Source organism: Puma concolor, chromosome D2 (genome assembly GCF_028749965.1).
Source record: "Puma concolor isolate L17-30 chromosome D2, mPumCon1.1.hap2, whole genome shotgun sequence".
Classification (NCBI taxonomy): domain Eukaryota; kingdom Metazoa; phylum Chordata; class Mammalia; order Carnivora; family Felidae; genus Puma; species Puma concolor.
Window position 1 is genome coordinate 15,299,461 of NC_141677.1, and position 25,699 is coordinate 15,325,159.

Genomic DNA, 25,699 nt, shown 5'->3' on the forward strand with positions numbered 1-25,699 from the left:
TCATTGCCCTCTCTTTATTAAATTTCCCACAAGTCTTGCTTTCTTTCATCTCCCCTGCGTTTCCCCTCCCGACTAGAGCTCTTTATTGTATAACCTGCCCTCTATTTCTAGAGCTGTCAAGGTTTCAGTGTGCCACAGGGCACTGACTCGGAGCGAGAGAGCTTCCGGCCAGGTGTGGTTGCTAGGGCTGCTGAATGTGTGTGTGCTGAGCACCCCCGAGAAGCCCTTGGACAGTCTCAGGTCTCAGTCCTTCCCGAGCACTGCCATTTTGTCTACATACAACAGTTAGACCCCCTTCCTACTACACCTGAGAGAATCCGAGTCAAAAGGCCTCCTCACCGTGGGAATTTGGGGTCATGTAACTGAGACATCTTGCAGACGTCTTCAGGGGTGTGGTTTCTCCTTCTCCATCTCTCTCCTGTTCCTGCGTTTTGACACCCCTCTCAAATACTGAACTCTGGTGGTCAGAAGATGCCTGTAGTAGCCCCGGGCCTTATGTCTTCTCTCAATCGAGTTCAGCAAGGACAACATGCTTCTCTCCCATAAACCCCAATATAAGAGTCTCATTGAGTCGGATTTGGTCCTGACTGGGCCACGTTCCCTGAGCCCAGTCACCAAGGCAAGTACTTGGCTTAGCTCTACGATCATGTATAGAGGTGCAGTCAAAGGTTCCCTCTGAGAAAGGTTGGGAGTGGCTCTTTAGAGGTAAATTTGGAGCAGGGTGGATGGAGGCGGGGCAGCAAAAATCAACAGATGACCCCCGAGGATTCTCTGTTTCTGTTAAAAGTCATTCGATTAAACTAATTACTGAGCTTCTCTAAGGAGAATAATGATCAAGTTTTGTAAAAACAGCGTTCCCCTTCAAGAAAAGCTTTATATTATTTCCCTGGTCATCACTAACATTTCTTGTGTGCAAACATGCCAATGGAGAGCTCTTGGCCCACCACCTCCCATGCTAAGTTCTAAGTCTTTGACCACCTGCCCTATCCCCAAGGTAATTTGGCAGCGAATTGGTTTTAAGAGCTGTACGAAAGAATGGCACATAGCCATGCATATCTTCTTGTGCTTCACAGATAAAATGGAATAGGATACATGTTTGCTCTCACATGTACAGACCATTGCTTGAGAATATCCATGTTCTCTACACTGCCTGTGCTTTGAAATAAGTTAGTTGTTCAGAAGGGACTTTGTTACGGGGTGTTATGGCAATTCAATGGCCCGTTTGGGCATAAGGGATGTACAGTGCTTCCTGTTTAATGCATGAGAACAAAACTCAAGTTGCTTCACTTAGCAAAATTATAGCGTTGAAGTGGCTCCCTCGGCTGTTCTAGAAAAGTGGAGAAGGGGCTGCCATCTGTTCAACTCATGCTCAGGAAAAACGGCTGAGTGCTATGCAGAGTCCCGTGATCTTCTGGACTTAAACTGCTCTCTGACGGGCTTATGCTGGATATTCAAACAGTCTCACAGTCCTCCCCAGACTTGGGGACAGTGGAAGCTATGCCATCCATCATGGGAGACTCGTTTCTTTGGGTTCGTAATAAGCCTTGGCTTTCATGGAAATTCGTGATGTAGTGATGATTCAGGTATCTTTGAATTGATGGTATGAAGGGAAAACTTCTGTAAATAGGATAAAAGCAAGCAGGTTCAACTGAAATATTTTAGTCCCTACGTTAACGGACTACTGTGTGTTGGGGTGTGCATGAGGGCGAGTGTCCTCTGTCTCTAATGTAAAGAATGATACCAGAGCAGGGGCGCCTGGGTGGCTCAGTCGGTTGAGCGTCCAACTTTGGCTCAGGTCGTGATCTTACAGATTGTTTGCGGGGTTGAGCCCCACATCGGGCTTCGTGCTGACAGCTCAGGGCCTGGAGCCTGCTTCGGATTCTGTGTCCTCTCTTTCTCTGTCCCTCCCCTGCTCTCACCACCCCCTCCCCGTCTGTCTCAAAAATAAGTTACAAAAACCTTAAAAAAAAAAAATTAAAAAAAAAAAAAGAATGATACCAGAGGCAAAGGCAGCTGATCAAGTACAAGGCCAGCAGGTCAGGATTTTGCAAACTTGGAAGGGCCGGTAACGCCTTGCACCTGTGTTCCAGCACACCTGCAGGCTTTCTGTGGGAAGCAACATTATGGCAGTTCCAGGCCCCAAAGGGATCACTTCCCTGTAATAATTCTGGCCATGGCTGCCACCACTTGTTAAATATGTATTGTGTGCGAAGCACTCTGCTAAGTCATCAGTTGTCCAATTGTCAACATGACATGTGAGATTTGCTTCATTTCACAGAAAAGGAAATAAGACTGAGAAACATGCTCAACCTTCAGTGGCTAGCAAGTGGGCTCAGGACACTTGGGTCTTCGTCCCTGGTCCTCTGCCTCAACAGGGGCCACAGACTCAGAGCCCGGTGGCTCCCAGGCAGGTAGTGTAGATGGGGGAAGCAGGCCAGTGTCACATGTTAGGAGTGGCGGCTCCCACAGGCCACTGGAAGGCATTTATCTACTTAGGCCAACTCAGGAAGCCCGGCCCGACTGGATTTTCCAGTACTTTCCACAAGGAGCTAAAAATCCACATTTATTTGTAAACTTCTCTTTTGTTTAATGTCTCCAGTTTGAATTGGTTTGAAATACCACAGGCTACAGATGACACGTGCGTGGTTACTGTGGCCTGTGGACTACTGGTTGTCCAGTCCTGCTCTGAAGCCCGGGCCTTCACCCCACGCCCCGAGACCTCCTGTGGAGCAGCCCTGCCTGCAAACACACGCCTTACAGAGATGCCCTTACGTGGTCCCCACTGCCCGGGCAGGCGTGCACTGAGCCTGCTCCCCCGCACCCCTGCGCAGCCCTGCCCCTCATCCCTCCTCTCTGCGAAGCCCATGCTGGCCAACCTTCAGCCCTTCCTCTCTAAGTGTCTGTCCTTCTTTACCTCAATTGCCCTCCTCCATTCAGTCCTACCCTTTGGAATAATCCCCTGTCAAAGCACAAATTGCTATCTGCCTCTCTGTACTTCTTTATCTTATCAATCGCTTCTGTGCAAACGAATCCGCTGCTCCATGTCAGAGGGGGGCTTATCACATTCTCCCTGGTACCTCATTTACTTGTGTAGGACTCCCGTCCCCCCTAGACTATACTTGTCTAGAGAAAAGTGCCTCCGACCAGTGCCTTTAGAGCCCTCACTTAGCCCTCTGTAGATAGATGTTAAGTAAATTCTGAATTGAATCAAGTCAGATCATTGGAAGTGACACAGAGAGCCCAGCTGGAGTTCGGACAGTGCTCAGACCAGCTGGGCATTCAGCGAGAGGAGGTGACAAGCTGAATAGGAGAAGCGGAGTCAGGTCACGGGGGCCGTGAAGCCTCGTCGAGGAGTTCGCGCTGTGTTCTACCTGTAGCAGCAGGAGCAATTCGACCTATTTGTAGACAGAAGCAATCCGGTGAATGTGGGATCATCAAGACAACATCAGCACAAACTCCCTCACCCTGTGGCGCTTGGAGTGAAAGAGCCGGAAACCCTAGCAGTTTGCCTGGTCATTTGATTACAGATTTGATTACCTTTTCCTTCTCGTAAGTGGGGAAATGGACCCAAAAAAGCCCCCAAACTGAAACTAAAAATAAATACACAAACAAACAAACAAACAAATAAATAAATAAAATGCAACCCTGCAGAATGACTATTCAAACCACTGGACACAGAAATCAGAGATTGCAGCTGACATTAGATTTTCCTGTCTTGCGTTCTACTCATTCACGGCTACATAGTGGTCTGTGTCCGCATGGATGGAGCTGTAATGGGGCATCGGGTTTAGCACTGAGTAGCCTGCGCACGAGTGTCAGTCTTAGGCTGATCCAGGCTTCAGTTCCAACACTCACATGGACTTTTTGGTTGACATTGAACAACTTGCTTAGCCATCTTAAGTATCCATTTACTAATCCATAAATAGAAATGATATGGTAATTAATTCACCAGGTGGCTTTAAAAGTTAAACATAACAGGCATATATAGCCCTTAGGACAGTACCTGCCACAAGGGTATTGTTATTTACATTTACATATTGCATCTGCAAACAGAAGCAGTGGGGCCAGGGGCTAAACTTCACCGTGGCCTGATAGGGCAAAGCATCCTGACTTTACCTGGGTGGAGGCCTTCCCTCCAGTGCTTTTATGAGTTACTTTATGAGATTTTTAAGGCGGCTAAGTACTTTGCATGCTCTCTGTCAACCTGTTGAGTTCCAACATTTTGGCCTCTGTGGTAATTTTAGAATAGGTACTTTAATATTGTCTCCTTGGCTTTTAATGCCATCAAATGTTGAGTTCTCACTACAGTAAATATAAACTTTGGTTTTGAACTTGGAAGGATTCCTAGTTAGGACTGTTGCTAAGCCATTCAGCCATGGAAGATATTGGAAAAGCAGCTTTTTCCCTGTAAGGCAACTTCAAGTGGCTGGGATTGCCTCCAACTAGGCCATTAAACCATGGATCCTTATTATTGGCAAGAAAGCCATTCGTCTCTGCCATTGTTAAGTCCAGTTGCCACGTGACAGTTTTATATCCCGACTCCCAAGCATGAATAGGGAATTGTTTGGGGTGTAATTTCCATGTCTCTTTGGGGGATTCCTGGAGGAAACCAGGAGAGGAAACAAATTTCCCTCCTTGGCCCCACTGTCATTGTGGGAACCAGCGCATTTCTCATTAACTGCCAAAGAAATGTAAGCAGCATTTTCCGGTTGTACAATAGCTGTCCGTAAAGCAGGTACCTTTGGTAACACTCTCTAACATAGCCCTGCTCTCCCCAGACACTAGGATGAGGGAACTCTGGCTTGAATTGCAGCATTTAGAATTGCTATTTAAAAAACTTTCAGAGGACAAACTCATTACCCAGCACCTAGGATTGATTCAGTAGCTCAGAGCCTAACATGAGCTAATCTACCTAGAAAGATGTAGTTACGAGTCTGCCCAGACAATCAAAGTTGATGTAGGCTCTCTGCTTAGGAAGTTGAAGTGTGTCTTGTGTCTAAAAGGTTCATTGCAAACTTAACTTTTTAAATTTCCTCTGTAGATCTTGCAAGTAAAGCTTGATAGGTTCTTTTCTTTGTTCAGCAAAGATTTACATTTCTTTTGTCTATAAATTCTTCCAAGTAACATAGCAGAGCTTTCTTCTGTGAAAGATCTACCACCGTGTTTCAGTATTAATCTAGCTTTTCCAGTGTCAGAAGCAGTCGGATGAAAATGCGTGCAAAACGCGTATTGTCCGGTGTCCAGTGAAATCTGACGGAAAGACATTTTGAGTCTTTCATTTTGAGTCTCTGTTACTCAAAAAGTAGGCATAGTAGTCCACTGAATGGAAGACTCATTCTAGAGCATACTAGTTTATAGGATTTTTATTGGGGGATTTTTTTTTATTTAAGAAAATTTTTTTTTAATGTTTATTTTTGAGACAGAGACAGAGCATGAGTGGGGGAGGGGCAGAGAGCGAGGGAGACACAGAATCCGAAACAGGCTCCAGGCCCAGGGCTGGAGCACAGAGCCCGACGCGGGGCTCAAACTCACAAACCATGAGATCATGACCTAAGCCAAAGTCAGACACTTAACGCACTGAGCCACCCAGGTGTCCCCGGGGGCCTTTTTGTACTTCAACTTGTTTTTAATTGAAAGAGTAGAGTAGTTTGGGTAATAGTGTGCTGATTTATCTGGATTCACTTATATCTGGCTTTTATTTGCTTATGAATCATTGTAGTACATATCAAAGCAGATATTGTTCTGTTTATAAACTAGGTGTATTTTTGGATGCTGCTGAATCTCTAAACCCAGTGAGTACTTTGCTTCAAAGGTGGATCAAAGCCCTGTGCTTAGTCTTTCTTGCTTCTTCAGAACTCTTTTCTGTTGATATTACCAGCCCTTCTGACCCTTACCTCAGTAAAACTTCCCTTACTCATTGGGATCAATTCTGAGGAAAGCCCTTTCAAGCCACAATGAATGTACCTGGTTCCCAAAGAAGGCAAGGAGCAGAAAGTTGCACAAAAGAATTATCTCTTTTAGAACGCTCTGTTTTACATTAGTCAGAAGAAATATTGATCCCTGGTTTGGAAAAGCTGAGCTGGAGTATCAGGCATTGAAGTTAGTCAATTAGGTCTTCAAAACGTGCAGAAAAATGTGAATTCCCCCAAAGTTGGATATGCTCAGTGCTATGTTCCATTCAAGTACAAGTTGAAAATGTCAATTCTAACTATAAATCATTGAGAGTTTGCATATAGCTGCATTACTATGTTGACTTGTATAGTGGAGAGTTATGTGTGTACTGCTTTAAATAAAACAAACAAACTTTGGGGGGATCTATGTGCCTTTGATCACATAGAGGTGGAAGTGATCTGGAGGAAGCACAGAAGCATCCAGAGTTTCAAACTCTTTGAAGAGTTTCTGCCATTTCCAAATTGCTGTCCCTCCGTCTTTTGTTTTTTTAGTTCTTATCTCTGATCCTTCCACTCTGGTCCTTGTTTCGCTTTTCTGGACACTCGAGAGAGAGATGAAGTTTTCATCCAGGCACAGAGTCATAAAGATGGAAGGGTTAGGAGGTTGATTCTAGAGACTTCTGTTCCGAGGCACCTTCTCTGACTCCTTGGGAAGGCCTGCCACACTGTTTTGGTGGCCATAGCCCCAACTGCCACACGGTGGCAGTAGACGCCGTGCCTGAGGCCCTGTCTCCCTCCTTTTGCTCACGTGCACAGATGGATTTTACTGTCCCGTGAGAGCTGTTTGCAGACTCTCAATCTAGAATCCCCGTTAAAGTTCCAAATAAAGGTTATCGTTTTTAAAACAAGGCTGCTTTATTTAATTATCCTACATACCAAGCACGTTGCTTGGCTGTGAGTTCCATTTTCAGGCTGCCCCTCTGGGTGACTTGTTCCCATGTGTCCCTCGCGGGGGAGGTCTGAAGAACAAGAAGGACCGGCAGAGAGAAGTGTCCTCTTTCTCTAGATGGTGGGCCATAATTTTGAGATCCGGGAAAGACGAAGAATTTCAGGAATTCTTTTTTTCCACGGTGATGGGAAAATGTAGAAGAAGCACATGTATTTTCATTATTTGTTGCTTGCAGAGTCTAAATGAATGAAAGCCGGGGAGTACAATATGGTGGAATGTTGTCCCCATCAATCTGAGACTCAGCTCTGCCCATACAAGAGTCACCATTCTGGCCCAGACTAGCACCTAGCCCCTGGTCCACCTTTATATCCTCCTACCGGCTGCTTCTTTGGTAGTTTCTGTCACCAGCCACTCTTTCTATTATTGTCCTGAGCCCAATCTAATTTAAGTCAATTCAGCGACTCCATCACCCAGAACCAAACTAATGTGCCAGCGATTAACCAGAGAGAAGGTGATCAAGACCAGACCTGCAGGTGTTGTCCTCTGATAGTTCAGAGTGTAGTTTTATTACACGTTTGGAATATTGCTGTTTCAGGGAAGGAAATATCTCTTAAAACTCAGCCTTTTTTTTTCACATTATGTTTATTCACGTGAGGGGAAATTTCCGGCCTTAAGTTAGGAAAACAGAGACGTTTTAGATGATTGCAGAGCCCACGGTGCACAGTTAAACAAGGGCCAAAAAGCAGTGGATTGTCTGAGAAGAGTAGAAGAATAAGTCTGAGAAGAAGCAGAAGGTAAGCAGGCGTTCTTTAAAGACTGGTAGGAAGACTTCTGTCCGCTCCGTGATTTTTGTGACATCACAGCCTCTTTGGTTCTTGATTGGGAAGCTGGTGCACATCCATCATGACTACAACATCAGGACCCCAGAGAACAACATTTAAGCAAGGGGAGAAATCTCTTCCAGTTGAGCAGTGCCGACTGTAACATTTAATCATCTCTTCCTGGCCAGATTGGAAGCCCGTATACACGTGTGATACAGGTTTTCTGGTGAGGCCACACCGGTCATAAAGCTAGGACAAGGATCTTTTTTAATATCATCATGCTTTGTTTAGAATACTCAACTTTTATGAAAGAAGTTAATGAAGAGGGAACTTAATAAGCTGTTGGAGTCTGTTTTTTTTTTTTATAAAATAAAGAGGATTGAGTGTGAGTTGAGGGCAAGACACTCTTCCCCCATTCATGCTAACAGAAACAATTGGAGGTAATGTTATTTGTATGAAATGCATTGGGGTCATGTTGCTGTTTCATATGAGAATAAACAAAGTCGGGTCCCATATCCATAGAAGGAAACAAATAAGGTATGGTTAAGTGTCTAATACGTGGGAGACACCATTTAGTGGTTTACATATCTAGTCTGATTTGATTCTCACAACCCCTGTGCAGGAGATATCTTCCCTATTTTCTAGGTGAGGATTGGAGATAGGACGACAAAGGCTTGTAGTCACAGATAGTAATTAGTAGAGCAATAATCCAAGCCTCATTCCGCTTAATTCTAGAACTTATCCAAAAGATTTTTGAAAAGAAAACCAAACCCTAGATTTTAACATGAGATTTTTCAAATGGCTCCAATAAAAAAAAATAATGTTATTTGTTGTTATTATTACTTTACTGCCGGAAACATGCTAAGTAATCTGCAGATATGAAGCTGAGGTGTGTTGACCCTTCCTTTGTATCATGTTTCCTGGCACGAAGCAGCAGCAACGGGAGGCTGGCTCTGACAGCCAGTCCTTAGTTCATTTCAGTTGGCAACAGAGGGCGCTATTCACTTTCTAAGATTTTCTCAAAGAAGCACACGTGTCCATCTGGCTCCTGCCTGTTTACAGTCATCACTTACATTATTGACAGTGCAATCAGATGAATCTTTTGATTTTTGTGAAGTTCTGGCACTTGCCAGAGTCTGCTGGCATTTGCTGAGATTTAGATTTCCCCAAATTTGTACGAGCGAGGCACTCTCGATCCTGTTGCGTTCGGCTATGCGACAGCACGATTACAGGACGCGGTGGTTTCTGTACGAAGCAAGAAAGTCTGAGTGCACGTTGCCTTTATAAATCTAACTGCTTTTTTTCTTTTTTCTGTTAGTTAAGAGATGTTACACCTCTACCCCAGACAGGAAGCACAAGCACAGTGTATGCAACAGTCATCCAAATAACGGAAGGATAGGATTTTTAAGTTTGAAGCTCCATGTACTTCGCGCTTTGCTCCTTCACTCCTGACTTTAACATACGGCGTTTCCTGAATGGTTCTTTATCAGAGTGCCTCTACTGAATGCACCATCAAGTAGTCATAAATGATGTCTGAAAATGTAGAGAGATGCGCGTGTATGTATGTACAGTGGAACTATTTTATTTATTTTTAAAATATGTTTAAGGTTCTTTATTTTGAGAGAGAGAGAGAGCATGAACAGGAGAGAAGCAGAGAGAGAGGGAGAGAATCCCAAGCAGGCTCCACACTGTCAGCTGTCTCGAACTCACGAACCATGAGATCATGACCTGAGCTGAAATCAAGAGTCAGACACTTAACCGACTGAGCCACCCAGGCGCCCTTGGTGGAACTCTTTTAAACGCTGTTCCGATAGAATAAGTACTTATGTGTTTATGAATGCAGTAGTAGGGACTACTAAGGGAAAAGAAGGGCCCACAAACTCGCCAGAGAGTTTATAATGAAATGTGAGGCTAGAAATCGGAAAGGCGTCACGTTCGTGCGGCGTCTGCGTTCTTGAGACAGTTTGGGCTGCAAGTTCCATAAGACCCCAAATCACAGCGGATTAGACAGGAAGTCCAAAGTCCTGATCAGTGCAGGTTTGGTCAGTGCAGTGATTCGATGTCATCATCGAGAAACGAGCTTCTTTCCGTCTCTCAGCTTTGCTGTCCTCAGGCTCATCCCCCGTGATGACGCTTTGGCTGCTGCAGCCCCGAAGTTTTCTTGTTACCTTTTAAGAAGTAGAGAAGCTTGTGCCGAGTTCCCTGATACCCTCAGCAGTGTCCCCTTTGCTCCACGGTAGCCTCTGAGAATATGTTCTTGGGGCGCCTAGGCGGCCCAGTCGGTTAGGCGTCTGTCTTGTGATTTCGGCTCAGGTCACGATCTCACAGTTTATGAGTTTGCCCCACATCGCCCCCCTGTCAGGGCAGAGCCTACTTGGGGATTCTCTCTTTCTCTCTCCCTGTCTCTGCCCTTCCTGTGTACTTTCACCTTATCTCTCTCTCAAAATAATTAATAAATTTAAAAACTTAAAAAAAAGTATATGTATAAAAATAGAATGTGTTCTTCCTTCTTCCTTCCCAAAGCAAGGCACTGACTGGGGTGAATGGGGTTTCAGTGATCGGCGTATTACCCCTGGGGCTAGGGAGGGACTCGGTCTCTCTTCTGAAGCCATGGTCTTGGATGAGTGAATAAATGGAGCTCTGTTAGCAGGAATTCCGTCAGAAATGACCCTGGGGTGGGCAGTCAGCATTGTCCTCTCAGTTTTCGGCACCCTGCTAGAAAAGCAGATGGAAAAATACGTCCCAGTTTGTGCTTTCTGAGCCAAAGGAAAGATGCCAGGCTTGAGATTTACGAAAGACTTCTTTAAATTTATGTCTTGTCAACCAATACGTGATTAAAGACGATAAGACTCTTTAATGTAGATTGTAGCTATTCTAGTAGTGTTCTCTTTTCCAATTACGGAGGCATTTCTTGCACCTGACGCGCACTTTCTTTGCTCTGGGTGGGGGTGGGAGGCGAGGGGATGCGGAGCGTGTTAGGGGTTGGAGGAGGTAGCAGAGACGGCAGGTTGTCCGTGTTCCTTCCTGATTGCTGTCTTTGGAATTATCCAGACTGCCACTTACTGTTTTCACAAAATATGAAGGCAGAAACTATTGCTACCCCCTGCCCATCCATCGGATACGTAGAAAATTAAGGTTGGCATCTCTTAGAACACCAGGCATCTACCTACCTACCCCATGGCACGCGGCAGATCTGGACAGCCTGAGTAATTTGCATGTGTGCAAGATGATTGACCTTCTGCCCGAAGAGAGCATTGCATATACAAAATCCCAGCCCTGAACTGCGTATGCAAATCTGTAAAGGTTGTAAAGGCTTATCGGCTACCTGCCCTGGGGACCCGTGGTGTCCTCGTGTTTGGGTATAATAACAGATGACTTCCACACTTCCAGGTGACCAGAGCTTTTCTTTTGCCCCTCCTCAGAGACATACAGATCAGCTCCTCCAGTACCACGACTTCTGAGAGTCAGGATCCTTCTTCTGGGGACCCTGCGGTCAGTGCGCTTCAACAACAGCTGTTGCTAATGGTGGCTCGGAGGACCCAATCGGAAACCCCGCGGGTACGTTCCAGCCTCCCTGTTTGCGAATGTTCCAGAAGCAGGGATCTTGAAACCTGTTTCGTGGTCAGATTACCTAATGGAATTAGTCGGGTCTTGTCCTGAATTTTACATTGCTAGGTTGTGGGTATATCACTGCATGGTAGTCTATTGAGCGAACGTGGAAAAAAAGCCATTTAAATAACAGGTATCCTTCGCTGACACTAACAGAATTGCCATTGCCTTAATGCTCTTCCAAGTGCATTAGAAATTCATGTACCTTGATCTTTGGTTGCCAGGATGCACAGACCCCACAAGGGCTTACTTGGTTAGGATGCCTTTTTCTCACCATAGTTGGAAAATACCTGGATTTTTATTAATTTATGACGGCCTCTTATTAAACATTCAGAGATCCTTAAAGAGAAACTTGACTTGAAGAGAGACTTTATTCTTAGAGCAAATGGCATTATCATCCAGGGGCTGAAAAGATGAAGCCTTCAGTTATCTTACCAAGGGACAACTTACTAATGTTCATTCACTTATCTGGTGCACCTTGAGTATGACTCTGGGAGAGGCAGAGCAAAGACTTCACAGCAAAAATCACACGGGATGTAAGACGTACCACTGGACGTAAACTGAGAGCTACAGATTCAAGCAGGGCATTTCAGACAGAGAGGCTGGCGAAGGCTCCTTAGGAAGAAGGGACACCCGGGCCAGACCTTGAAGGAGAGTGACTTTCCATTGGTACAGGCTGCTGGCAAGTTAGTGGACCTTCCTGGCAATGTTTTGATGTCTCGTAGACAACCTCACCCGTGAAAAAAATAATACCGTTTTGTATTTGTTTTCCTGATTGCTTAACTAAATTTTTCCAAAAAGATGCTTGATAACACAGCGGGTTGAAATCGGTCAGGCGTGTGGGGAACAAAAGGTCACGTTATGTTGTCCCTGACCACACACTGCTCTGGAGTCCTTAGTCCTGCTGCCTGGGTAGGGAGGACTGAGAGGTGCCAAGCAAGCAGAATGAGCCCTTCCAGGCGCCTGGGTGGCTCAATCAGTTAAACACCGACTCTCGATTTTGGCTCAGGCTGTTTTCGCACGGTTCGGGAGTTCAAGCCCCACATCAGGCTCTGTGCTGACAGCAAGGATACTGGTTGGGATTCTCTCTCTCTCCCTCTCTCTTTGCCTGTCCCCTGTTCACTCTCTCCCTCTCTCTCAAAATAAGTAAATAAAATGAAAAAAAAAAAAAAAAAAAGAATCAGTCCTTCCGGGCTTGAAGGAGTTTCTGTGCGAACAAGCATTCAGCTAATTCAAAACCTCTGTCTTCAGGGATTTCTTCCCTTCTGTGTATTCAGTCTCACCTCCGTCTCCTCCTTTCCAGGGCTTCTGGGAACAGGAAGGAGTTTTCCTGGCCCCAGGAGGCCGGTGGAGGTGAGAGTCACGTCTGCTCATGGCTCAGATGCCTGGCCCCGTCCTGGTCACCGGGTGTGCTGGTGGTACCTATGAGGAATGGCGGCTCCTGCCCAGTTAGGGTGCGGTACTGGGGTCTGCGGACCCTGCCGTGAGCCCCCAGCTCTGGGCCCGGGCTTCAGTTGCATTCTCTCTGCTCTGTGCTCAGCCCCCAGTTACCAGTACTAGTTTCCATCACAAGCTAAAGTACATCGGGGGCCCCCGCAGAATGTGTATTTTCTCTGAGAAACTTCCGCTTTCCCTGACACAGACCTGGGGACACTCCAGCGCCCTGCCTCTAGAATGTCAGTGTTGTATCTCCAAGGAGAGGGAGTTATAGTTATATGAAAACATCCACATGGGGGCGCCTGGGTGGCTCAATTGGTTAAGCGTCTGACTCTTGGTTTCAGCGCAGGTCACGATCTCACGGTTCATGGGTTTGAGCCCCACATCGAGCTCCACACTGGCAGTGCGGAGCCTGCTTGGGATTCTCTCTCTCCCTCTCTTTCTGCCTGTCCCCCACCCAGTGCTCTTGCTCTCAAAATAAATAAACTTAAAAAAAAAATCCACATAGTTTAGGAAGAAGTGAATGTCATTTGTTGCATGGATAGTGGAGCCCCAGGGAAACTAGGAACTTTGGATTATCAGAAATGCAAACCCACTGATTTGATATCTCAAAAACAGCGCAGGAAGAGCAGAAACTGGGAAATAACTGACTACTACATAGATAAATCAGAAAGAGTCACACTGTTCTTTACATTTAAAATTCTCTAAGTGGCATGATTATGTATATGAGTGTATAAAAAGCTGAATTATATTTAGTGTTCCATTGTTAATTACTTAACCAAATTCAGTGGCAAACTTCAGTCATTTTAACTTTTAACATTTTAAGTAAAATGTAAAAACTTTAAAGTTTTACTATATGGAGGTAGAGAAGTGGAAAAATGGAGATTGCTATCCAGGCTCATATTTAGATGCTGAGGAAATATTTACAAAGGTCTCCTATCAGAAACGATTTTTCACTTCTACTGCTTAGTTTTCTAAATTTAATTGATGTCACCAATTAGGTTTTGGCCACAAATGAAAAATTAAGTCTGTTTCCTGCTCATTCTCCCAAACACATGTAGTGAAGGGTTACGCTCTATCAGCTCTGTGCCAGGGGCAGGTGCACAGGGGCGAAAAGACTCAGCCCCTGCCTTTGAGGAGTTTAGACACTGGTCAACCGGTTCAGCTATGCATGGTAGAGGTTACGGTCAGGACGGGCTCAGGGGCTGTGGACACAGGTCGGGACACAGGAGACTAGGGAGGCTTCCTTGGTGAGGTCACAGCTCAGCTGCGATGCAGAGGAAAAGCTGAAGTGGGGCAGACATGGCCGGGACAAAGGCTCGGCTGGAAAGCAGGTGTGCTCATGGTCCTGGCTCAGAGGCATCGGGGCAACGACATGAGGAGTTGTGCTTAGACAAGTGCAGCAAGAATAAGCAGGAAACAGGGCTCTGAAGATGAGACTATTTAGTGACTTCCCTTGCCCCATCTGCCCTCCCTCTGTCCTTCTCGCTTGGCTGCTCGGTGCTCAAGAGCAACTTGTGTACTGGGAGCCCCCTCCCCCGCAACCTTATGCAAATTCCTCTCATTCCAACAAGGGACCTTTTCTACAGGCTCCAGTGGTGGCCAGGAGCTAGGCCCACACCAGAGAAAAGACTCGGGAGTTCTTCCCTGGCACAAATAAAATGAATGAGGTAGCCCTGCAAGGGGAGTTCTCAGGACTGGCCAGCTTCTTTCTGTATGAGGCAGGCCAGGGGAACGGGTTCTGTTCCATCACTCTGGCTGCAGGGCTTAGCTCCTGAGCACAAAGAGAAGGACCAAGCTTGGGGCACATGGGGAGCTGGTGAACTCTCCTCTGTGCTCTAGATTAGCACTGAGGGGCTGTGAGTGTTCTCAGTCACAGCCTCTCATGCATCCATGGTGTAAATTGGTACTTCTCTGTGCTTCAGTTTATCCATTATGTATTTCTAAGCACATGGGAACAGTCTATAGATGCGTTACCATGACTTGAAAATTTTGCATTGTTCCGTAATGTTACATAAGTATTTGAGGCATCAGCGTGTAAACATCTTTATTACACTGCTGGTTGAGAGCAAGCCCAGGCCACTGGTAGACAGTGTTAGATCCTTGGGAGTATAGCATTTTCTGCTTCTTTTTATCTTCACTTGGATCTGGCTTCAAACCCGTTCGCCCTGCCCCACGTTAAGAAATGAGCTAGTATCGGGGCGCCTGGGTGGCTCAGTCGGTTGAGCGTCCGACTTTGGCTCAGGTCATGATCTCACGGTCCATGAGTTTGAGCCCCGCGTCAGGCTCTGTGCTGACCGCTCAGAGCTTGGAGCCTGTTTCAGATTCTGTGTCTCCCTCTCTCTCTGACCCCCCCCCCCCCCCCCGTTCATGCTCTCTCTCTCTCTGTCTCAAAAGTGAATAAAACGTTAAAAAAAATTTTAAAAAAATGAGCTAGTATTGTATATGAGAGTACTCTGTAAACTGAGGCTTTGTGGAAGTCTATAGGATTGGCATCATCATCATTATTATTACTAGGGGTAGCATGAGAGCCGTATTTCATTGGTCCTAAACTGATCAGTGAGCATTGCAAAGATGCTTGCAGCACTGGATCTGGGGGACGGGCGCTCGAGGTTAACATAAATGTAGCATTGCCATCACAGTTTGCTATCATTAAAGGATTAATGAAAATGGAAACTTTCACCTTTTACCCTATATACCACTTGTATTTTTTCCCCACAATGATGTGCTCTTGAATTGCTATTTTTTAAAATTTAAAACATCTCCAAAAGGTAAAAACATATTCCTAGATGTCTAATTTGCATGAAGTGCTATATATAATATTTTATAAACAATCCTGTCTACAAGAATATTGACATTTCCTAGCAGATGAGACGGATGAGACACCAATTATAATACCTTAACATAGTCACCGATCAGCTTACATATTCATTTATTTGAAAGTGTATTTTGACTTAAGAGATGAATATTTGCATACTCCTCATGTATCATGTTCAGAAGTTTATTTTTTTTTCAAATGTAAGAATATACATGATTCGTTATGATTCCTGGAATTTTGGCTGCTAAATAGAGCCACTGTTACAATAGTATCCCGTGTGTGTTTTATACTTTTTTGTCCCTCGAAGTGTTGTTCATATCTAGATTTAACCAGCATTCCATCAGCAGATTAGGAACACTAGGTATGTGCAGGGCACGCGTTTGGTACCTCAGTACATCTCACTTTTGGGATCACATTATCTTTGTAGGACGCCTTGGAGGTTAGGTAATATTTAACCTTGGATTTGCCATAGGTGGAAACCAGTGCAGAAGGTCCTGGTATTTGGGGTGTTGACTGCACCCCTCCCAGCCCAGCACTCCTTTCCCTTGTCCCTTGGTCACTACTGGGATTTCGAGTTCTGCCCACCCCCTCCCCAGCAGCCTCTGCCACGATTTCTGGTAAGCCCACCTGTGCCACCAGAGTCCCTTTCCGCTTCCCAGCTCTGGGTGTGACGGCTCTTAGTAAGGGCACTTGGTGTCGCACAGGACTAACTTCCTGTGGATCTTCTTCATTCCTCCACCACCTTCAGGAGCTGTCACGACACTTCCGCCCTTCAGAGGAGGCCTCCGGTTTAAATTCACCTGTGTCTGTTCTGACGTCGACATGTAGACCCGGTCACTTACTCTCCTCCACATAACACGCCCTCATTTATATTTTAGCTTTTATTAAGCACAGTTCATGCTCGAGGTCATAAATCTGACTCTAAAATTCCTTTAAATAACAAATTATTTGACATCTGTTATTACCCATCTTAATTATTTTTGTCAGTGTCCCTTTTCCGATGGCTTCCTCTTCAAATTGGTGTTTTTAATTCGTTGCTTCACGATTGGACTCAGACGTGTCGTCTCTTGAAGTGTTTTGCTGTGCAGATGGCTTTCACCTTACCAAGTGAGCTCTGCCTGAGCTATGGATTCACCTGGGTTCCCCTAAGTGAGATTGCAGAAAGAAACCAGGCTTTTGCCTCTCACGGTCCTCTTCGTAGAGTAGGATGTTGGGGGAAGTGATCTGACCTCTCAGAGCCTCAGTTTCTCACATTTTAAATAGGGATAATAACACCTATGTGGAGAATTTCTTATAAGGTTTTGACGATTAGAAATAATATATGGCAAAATTATGCCATATAATCAGTGGCAATGATTAACATCATCAAAATTCTTAATAATTATATGGAACTCTTGAAGGTGCCATTGTTTTAAGTTATTTATTTATTTTGAGAAAGAGAGAGAGAGAGGAGGAGAGAGGGAGAGACTGGGAGAGGGGCAGAGAGAAGGAGAGAGAGAGAATCCCAAGCAGGTTCTGTATTGTTGGCACAGGGCCTGAGGTGGGGCCCAGTCCCACAAACCATGAAATCATGACCTGAGCTGAAATTAAGTGTCAGATGCTTAACCAAGCTGAGCCACTCAGGTGCCCCAGAAGATGAAATTATTTGAACAGTAGAACTTTTCAGGTGTCTTGGGGGAGAGGGGTAGACCTTTACATTCTTAAATATTTTAATATTACCAAAAAGTATTTCTGGAATGTATTATATACATACTTGCCTACCTTCTTAAGCTGAATGTGCTAATCATCACTTAAGTTGCTCTTGATAATTCAGACTCATGAAGGGAGCCTTGACTTAAATACAGATCCATATGGGGAGGGTGAGCAGTGCACTTACCTTGCTTCTTCAAAAGGGCTTGTGTTCAACTTATGCCCTTATCAAACTATTTTTGATAATTTCTTTTTTGAAATAGGAGAATAAACCTTGCTTGCCTGATCTCCCGGGAAATGTGACGTGGTGGTTCTTTGGCAAGGCTTAATTAATGAATCAGAGCCAGAAATAGCATTTTGGCCAGTGCGTCTGTGCCTTCACATAAATCAGAGACATGGAACGCCTTCTCCATGTCCACTGTGAGTCCTACCCCAACCAGTCCCGTCATTGCTGATGCTGTCCGGGAGCTCTGCCCTAGACCCCCTCACTCCATACTCTCTCCAGCGTTCCCCATCTTACACCCTCCCATGCCTCACTTCTCGCTCTTTTTCTAAATATCTAGACATAGAGACGTTTCTACTTGCGTGTGTCACCATGTTCTCATGGCTGGTTTGCTTGTCTGCTCCCTGGGGAGTTGTTTAACCCCCCCCCCCCCTTTAAGCTAGCCACTCTGTCTTGTTATCCTTTGAATTCTCAGCATGTATTACATATGGGATCCAGCCTCTGTAATCCGTACAATAAGTATTTGTTGGATGAGAGAATAAATGAATGATTGAAATGGTGAGAGAAATTTGAATTTGAAATTTGTACCGGAAAACAGGCTGAGAATAATTGCTATAATCCACTGAAGTGTTTAGCTCTGAGGTTCCTTGGTATCTAAGGCAAAAAATGAAATTCCACGAAGCTTAGTTTCTCATAAAGGAAGTTGTTATGGGCTGATTTGTACCTCAGAACATGACTGTTTGGGGAGATAGGCTATTTAAAGAAGTAATTAAGTTAAAAAGAGGTCATTAGGGTCAAGCCCTAATCCAATATGGCTGGTATCCATTTTTTTTAAGTTTATTTATTTATTTTGAGAGAGACAGAGCACACAAGTTGACGGGGGCGGGGGGGGGGCGGGGGGTGCAGAGAGAGAGAGCGAGAGAATCCCAAGCAGGCTGTGTACTGACAGCCCAGAGTCCAGTGTGGGACTCAAACCACGAACCCTGAGATCATGACCTGAGGCAAAGTCAAGAGCCTGACGCTTAACTGACTGAGCCACCCAGGTGCCCCAGGCAGTATCCTTCTAAGCAGAGAGGATCAGGATGCAGCTACACTTGGAGGAAAGACCATGTAAAGACACAGAGAGAAGACGGCCATTAATAAGCAAAGGAGAAAGGCCTCAGGAGAAACCAATCCTCGATCACAGACTTCCAGCCTTCAGAACATCTCCGTTGTTTCAGCCACCCAGTCTGTGGCACTTTGTTATAGCCACCCTAGCAAACTAACATAGAAGCCAAATCATTTTTTCTTTGCATTAAATTCTGAGATTCTTTTAAACAAGGATTTTTATTTAAGCAGCAATGAATAGCACAATATGCCAGAATCTTTAATAACTTCTGCAAAAGGTAGACATAATCGTCATGTGATTTCTTTTATACTGACCTTCCCTAACAGCAAAGCGTATATAATATTAAACCCCAACTTAAGGACAGTATTTTTCTTATAATTCAGAAAAATGCTATCCTCTGTGCTGCTGCTTGCCCTTGACCTGTTTCCCCATTGTACGTGAATTCCCAGACCACAAAACAGTAAACTGTGGTAACCCTGTGCACATATTTCTTACTGGAATTTTTTGTCCGTGGAGCATAAAGGAAAAGGATGCCTTTTGTTGGGGGAGGTTTACTGTAAAGCACAAATCCATTGTCATCAACAGAAGAAGCTCTTCCTGCTGACATGACACCAGGCAGTTTCCACTAAGCTCTCTCTCATGTTGGAATAGGATCCCAGACACAAGCAGCACCTACAGTCTCCACTTTCCTGTAATAGTACAGCCAGTCCGTCCTGTATGCGGCCACCCTGTATACTGCCTTCATGATGGACCAGCTGTCCCTGGCAGGGCTTTTTGAATTAATATTTTATGATCTGAATAACTTCATGTTCCATAGCTGAGTCAGTGAATAAGCATCTGGGAACAAAGAGGTGGTAAAATTGGCCTCCTCGGAGAGCTCTGCTGTGGGCTCCAGTGAAGCAGGTGCACTGCCCATATGCGTGCCAGGCACTTTGACACCAGTGACTTTCACTGAATTAGGAAAAAAAATCGGCCCAAGTATAACCTTCTGCTTTATAACTCAAGGAGAAATGTGTGCGACCTTTCAATAGCAGCTCCCCCTCCAAGGCTGTCTTCTTTACTGTCCTCATCCCTTTCCTGGTCTCGGCCCTTCTTACCAGTCTCCTGTGTCTTATGGGAGTCAGCCTACAGGAAATTACAGCCTATCTTAAATCCTGTTTGGAAGAATACAGAGCCAAAGCAAACAAATAAAAGTACAGATTAGAATGAGCTAGCACTTTCACTTCTGGGTATATCTCCAAAAGAATTAAAGCAGGAACTCAAACAGATATTTCCACGCCCATGCTCATAGCAGCGTTCTTACCAATAGCCAGGGGGTGGAAGCGACCCAAGTGTCCATCGACAGATGAACGCATAAACAAAATGTGGTACATCCTTACAATGGAATATTCAACCTTAAAGAGGGAGGAAGTCTGACACAGGCTACAACATAGATGAACCTTGAGGACATTATGCTAAATGAAATAAGCCAATCACAAAAGGACAAATACTGTATGATTCCACTTACTGGCGGTACCTGCAGTAGTCAAAACCATAGACAGAAAGCAGGAAGGTGGTTATCGGGCTGGGCGCAGAATGGGGAGTCAGTATTTAATGGAGATGGAGTTTCAGTTTGGGAAGATGGAAGAGTTCTAGAGATCTGTTGTATAACAATATGGATATCGTTAATACTACTGAATAGTACGCTTACAAATGGTTAAGATGGTAAATTCTGTGTTGTTGCTTTTTTTTTTTTTTTAAGCACAATTGCAAAAAAACAAAAACAAAAACAGGCTAGAAATAGAAGATCTACAGGGAACTGGGGCGTCCAGAAAAGGCTTCCTGAAAAGCAATGGCCAACAGCAAAGGAGATCGATGGGGGCTTTGTCTTTAATGGCCTCTGCACAGAGAATGGCAAACAGCACGATGTGGCAAGTCTAACAGGAGCCTCTCCACTTAATCTGGGACTCCAAGAAGCCACATCCTACTCTTAGGACTAACTAAACACACTCTGTCAACACCATCCCCACTAAGGGGACTGCATAGAAAACTGCCTGCCTCAAACTTAGGTGTGGGTTTGCAGCCCTTATTCATCCTGGATCACATGGCTGATCCAAACACCTCACACAAAGAGTTTATGTTAAGATGGTGCCAGCTTGGTATTGCATTCTCGTGCCTAGCAGAAACAAAGGCGAATTTTAATCCTGAAGAACACAGCTTTAATATTGCTGTCAAGGAATTCATTCAAATAAAGATCCAAGGAAAATATGATTAACTGAAAAGTTATAAAACATATTAGAAAACATGAGACCATGAATAAGAGCCAGCAAAGTCAACAGAAAGCAGAAACAGACTCTCAGTGGATTTAGAAGTTGTAATGATCAGATTCAGAATATGGATTAAGAATGTTTCACGTGTATAAAAGAAATAAAAGAAGGGATTGCAAATGTCAGAAGCAAAAGGCCACCTAATGACCAAACAGATCTGAAAAAGCACCAGATTCTAGAAATGACCCATATATAATAAAAATAAAACTTTAAGGGATTTAATGGGAGATTTGACACATAAGATTTGAAACAATTATATACGTGTAGCACCGAGAGATGAAGAGGTAAATAGGAAAGAAGGTTAAGAAGCGTGGAGGTCAGGGGCATCTGGGTGGCTCAGTCGGTTAAGCATCTGACTCTTGATTTCAACTCAGGTCACGATCTTACCATTCGTGGGTTCGAGCTCCATGTCTGGCTCTGCGCTGACTGTGCAGAGCCTGCTTGGGATTCCTTCCCTCTCTCCCTTTCTCTCTGCCCCTTCCCTGTTCTCTCCTTCTCTCTCTCTCTCTAAATAAATAAACATTAAAAAAAAATTTATTAAAAAAAAAAGGAAAGAAGCATGGAGGTCAGGACAAGAAGGTTTACTGTTCTCCTTGTCAGAGTTCCAGAGGAGATGAAGGGAAGAGCAACAAAGCAAATATAATTTAAAATTTAAAGTTTAAGATAACCCACAGATATAGGCATTAGTGCCTTGGCAAACTGGTGAGGAAGGGACAAACATTTTAGTAAATGGCGCTGTGACAATAGTGTTCTTTATGGGAAAGAAAACGGACCCTTATCTCATATCATGTACAGAAACCCCTGGCAGATGCATAACTTAAATGTGAAAGCCAAAAGTGTATAATTTTAAGTACAATTATATAATCAAATACCCTTACGACTCTGGGTAGAAAGGGATTTGATAAACAAGGTACCAAAAGTGCAAAACTTTTGTACCGTACAGGAAAAAATGGATAAATGAGATTTCACTTAAATTAAGAACACCTGTTTATCAGTAACACCATAAGGAAAGTGAAAAGACAAGCCATAAACTGGGAAAATATCTGTAACACACATGATTAAGGTCTTGACCATATGGGTACATATATGCATATATACACACACACGCACACATAGACACATAGAAGCTACTAAAAGACAAACAAGCAGCCAAAAACTAAAAGTGGACGAAGATGCTCAACTTCATTGATAATGAGGGAAATGCAAATTAGAATAAATTTGAAATATTTTATATGCCAGATTAGCAACAACTAAAAAGTACCTGATGCTATCAAATGTTGGTGAGGATGGGGAGTGACACGATGTTTGTCTGCTCTTAGTGGGAGTACAGACTGATAGAATCACTTTAGAAATCTTATTTTTCCAAGGTGTTTTCTAGTAAATTGAACATTTCCATATCCAGTAATTGCATTTGTGCGCTTTCTGGAAGCGTCCATTTGCTTCCTAGTAAAGCTGAACGTGTGGTACAGCTGAACATTTGCATTCTTAGCAATTCCATTCCTAAGTGTATGTTAGGTGTCTGTTCTAAAGAAATCCTTGCACATATGTACCAGGAGACATTTCCAAAAATGTTCATAGCAGTGTAATAGTAAAAAAAAAATTTTTTTTGAAAAAAAAAAAAGACCCTAAATATCCAACAGTAAAGCAGATAAGTAAATTATGGCATGTCCGTATAATGCAATATTATTCAACTGTGAAAATAGATGCCACAGCTGTAAAACAGCATGGATCAGGCTCAGGAACATAATGTGGAATGGAGGGGAACAAAGGCAAGTTGCAGAAGCATACATAGGCTGTGGTTTCATATCCACGAGGTTCAAAAACATAAACAGTATAGAAGTTGTGGATGTAATAAGCAGAGTAAAACAGAAGAAAACAAAAGGAATGATAAACACAAAACTCAGGACAGTGATGATCCCTGAAGGAATAGGGAAGGAGAGGTGTCCGCGGTGTGGCCCCCAGGGAACTTCTATGCTAGCGGTAATGCCCTTTTTGTTATACTGGGTGATAGCCACACAGCTATTCACTGAATTGGGGTTCGTGGGTTTTTTTAATACTCTACATACATTTAAAAGATATGTATTTGCATTGATTCAATATTGAATGAAACTATTCATGTTTAAAAAGCGTGGTACCCTAGGGGCACCTGGGTGGCTCAGTTGGCTAAGCATCTGACTCTTGATTTTGTGTCAGGTCATGATCTCACGGTTTCTGGGATTTAGTCCCATGTCGGGCCCTGGCATGCATTCAGCATCTGGTTTTGAGTCTGTGAGACAGTTGAAGGTCTGAGAGGGGTTTTCTTACAGGCAATAGGATGCCACAGACTGAGTCCACCGTATTCTTTTTTATTTTCCTATTCCCAACCTTGTGCCGGGCTCAGAAGAGTTACTCATTAAGTATGTTAGACGAATCAATGAAGAGGAATTTTCTTTTCAGAATTAAATTCTTCTCCACAAGATTAGAGCCAACCAGACATGAATCTGGGCTTAAAACGTTTTGAATCTGGAATTAAATTTTCCTCTGTCTCTATTTTATTGGTTCAGATTTTTTCTATAGATATTTCTGTTTTTTCTTGTATCAGGCCTCCCCAATACCTACAGAATTGGCAATGAAAATTTTTTTACTCTTAGTGAAATTTAAATATTTATTCCGATGTTGCATCAAATAACATATCTTTAAAAAATGAAGCCATTTAAGATGTTTAGTTGAATTCTGATCTTTTATGAGAACTATTTTCATGGCAGTTTCTTGGCCTTAATTAACATCAGCGTTTTGATGGGAGTAGCATCAATTTAATGGAACACGTTATAATGGAATGGAAGTGTGTCGGTAAGAAAGACCCTTTTTGTTGATCATTATCTTTCTCTGAGAGTACCCTTTAAAAATTTTTTTTTTTCAATGTTTATTTATTTTTGGGACAGAGAGAGACAGAGCATGAACGGGGGAGGGGCAGAGAGAGAGGGAGACACAGAATCGGAAACAGGCTCCAGGCTCCGAGCCATCAGCCCAGAGCCTGACGCGGGGCTCGAACTCCCGGACCGCGAGATCGTGACCTGGCTGAAGTCGGACGCTTAACCGACTGCGCCACCCAGGCGCCCCTAGAGTACCCTTTTTAATGAAATATGTTGGTTTACATTTCAGAATTTGAACATCTGCTTTCTATACTGTTTTATTATGAGGTACGTTTATGACAATAACATGTCCGTATGAAACCCTTTCTCTGTCGTTTCTTTTGGTGTGTAAAAGCATCTGAGCCAGGATCTGGAAGACTCATCGTGTTCTTCGACACAAGGAAAATTTAACCGAGAGCAGTTTTACAAGTTTATCATTTTCCCTGGCAAGTGGATTAAAGTCTGGTATGATCGACTTACCTTGTTGGCGTTACTTGATCGGTAAGCCACCGAGCATGCGAACGTACGGAGAAAAGACACAATGGGGGCATAACAGGGCACTCACATGCTTATAAAAAAGAAATTGCCACTTGCTAAGGTTCTCTGGGACATTTTCAAGATGGATGCCTTTTGTGCTGCAAACCCAAAGGCGAAGCCGTGAGATCTTGACCACTGGAGAAATTGTAATTTAGCAATTACAGTAGGAGATCAGAGAATTGGGGGAACACGGTTCAGATTTAAGGTTGGCTCTGGGGACAGTATTATGTGTTGGTCTATTCACGGTTTGCCACATTTTTGTAGGAGGGCTTGGGGTTCATGGGTGGTGTGGGGCCTGGCTGACTGGATGCGGGCAGGGGGAGAGGAGGGCAGATGGAGCCCTGTGATTTCTAGCTTTTCTCCTCAACAGCTGAGGCTACTTCTCACTCTTGTCTGAGATACACTAATTGGAACATTAATCTCCCCTTTAAACCCTTTATTCTTTCTCGTCTCTTCTTTCCATTGTTTGTCAAGATGAAACGGAGGGTTGGAGATGCAGTCGCTGGGCGGGGAGGGAGAAGAGGGAGGGAGAAGGTCCAGTTAGTTAAAGCACGGTGGAGACGGGGCCGGGTTGGGAACTTCCCACGTCCATCCCTGCCCCCGACCTCACGATATACAAAGGACGGGATTTTCATCTTCAGGGGCTGTGCAGTTCTGATGGGAGTGTTGGTTTGAAAATTGAAGATGGCTTGAGGCACCTGGGAGGCTCAGTCGGTTAAGCGTCTGACTTTGGCTCAGGTCACCATCTCACGGTTTGTGAGTTTGAGCCCTGCATCAGGCTCTCTGCTGTCAGTGCAGAGCCTGCCTCGGATCCTCTCTCTCTGCTGCTCCTTTACTCTCTCTTTCTCTCTCAAAAATAAAGAAACATTTAAAAAAGAAAAGAAGATTCAAGATGCCTTTACTGACACTGTCATCAGCAAATGTGGAGTTTCACAGTTAAATGCCAGCCAGTGGGGGCAGCGGGAAAGCTGATTGCCTGCCATCCTATGGTTGGTCCCTCAGTGACTGATTGTTATAGTAATGTCTTACTAAAAAACTATAGTCATGCAAAATTACAACAGTAAATTTCAGGACCCACAAGTCAGGGAATGGAGTTATAATGGTTTTTCTAACAACACTACGTCACCCCAGAGGCACACACTTAAGATGAACGTTTCAAACGTAACTGGAATCATCCAAAATAACACATCCTGTTAGATGAGTTAGTTTTTAGGGGTTTTTTTGAAATATTAATTTTTTTTTCTGTTTAAAAGGAATTGCTGAAAGTTGGACTACCTCGTGTTAGCCCTTCATATTAAAAACAAATGTTTCTGTACATTTCTAGGTGTACATTATTTAAATGCACTCAGTGGCAACAGATTAACTGAAAATCTAATTAAGGTCTGGAAAAGGATGATGAGGATTATTACAGTTTTAAAAA

The 25,699-nt window shown here is 44.0% G+C and overlaps 1 protein-coding gene across 4 annotated transcripts in view; it reads left to right on the forward strand.

Moving 5' to 3' along the window:
- PCNX2 (pecanex 2) overlaps positions 1-25,699 on the forward strand; it is a 303,804-nt gene that overhangs the window by 49,892 nt on the left and 228,213 nt on the right. For all 4 annotated transcript variants that reach the window (XM_086679664.1, XM_086679662.1, XM_086679661.1 and 1 more), the window contains exons 9-10: positions 11,084-11,219; positions 24,098-24,243. In XM_086679664.1, coding sequence (XP_086535790.1) covers positions 11,084-11,219; positions 24,098-24,243 — 282 coding nt within the window. The remainder of the gene's footprint in view (positions 1-11,083; positions 11,220-24,097; positions 24,244-25,699) is intronic.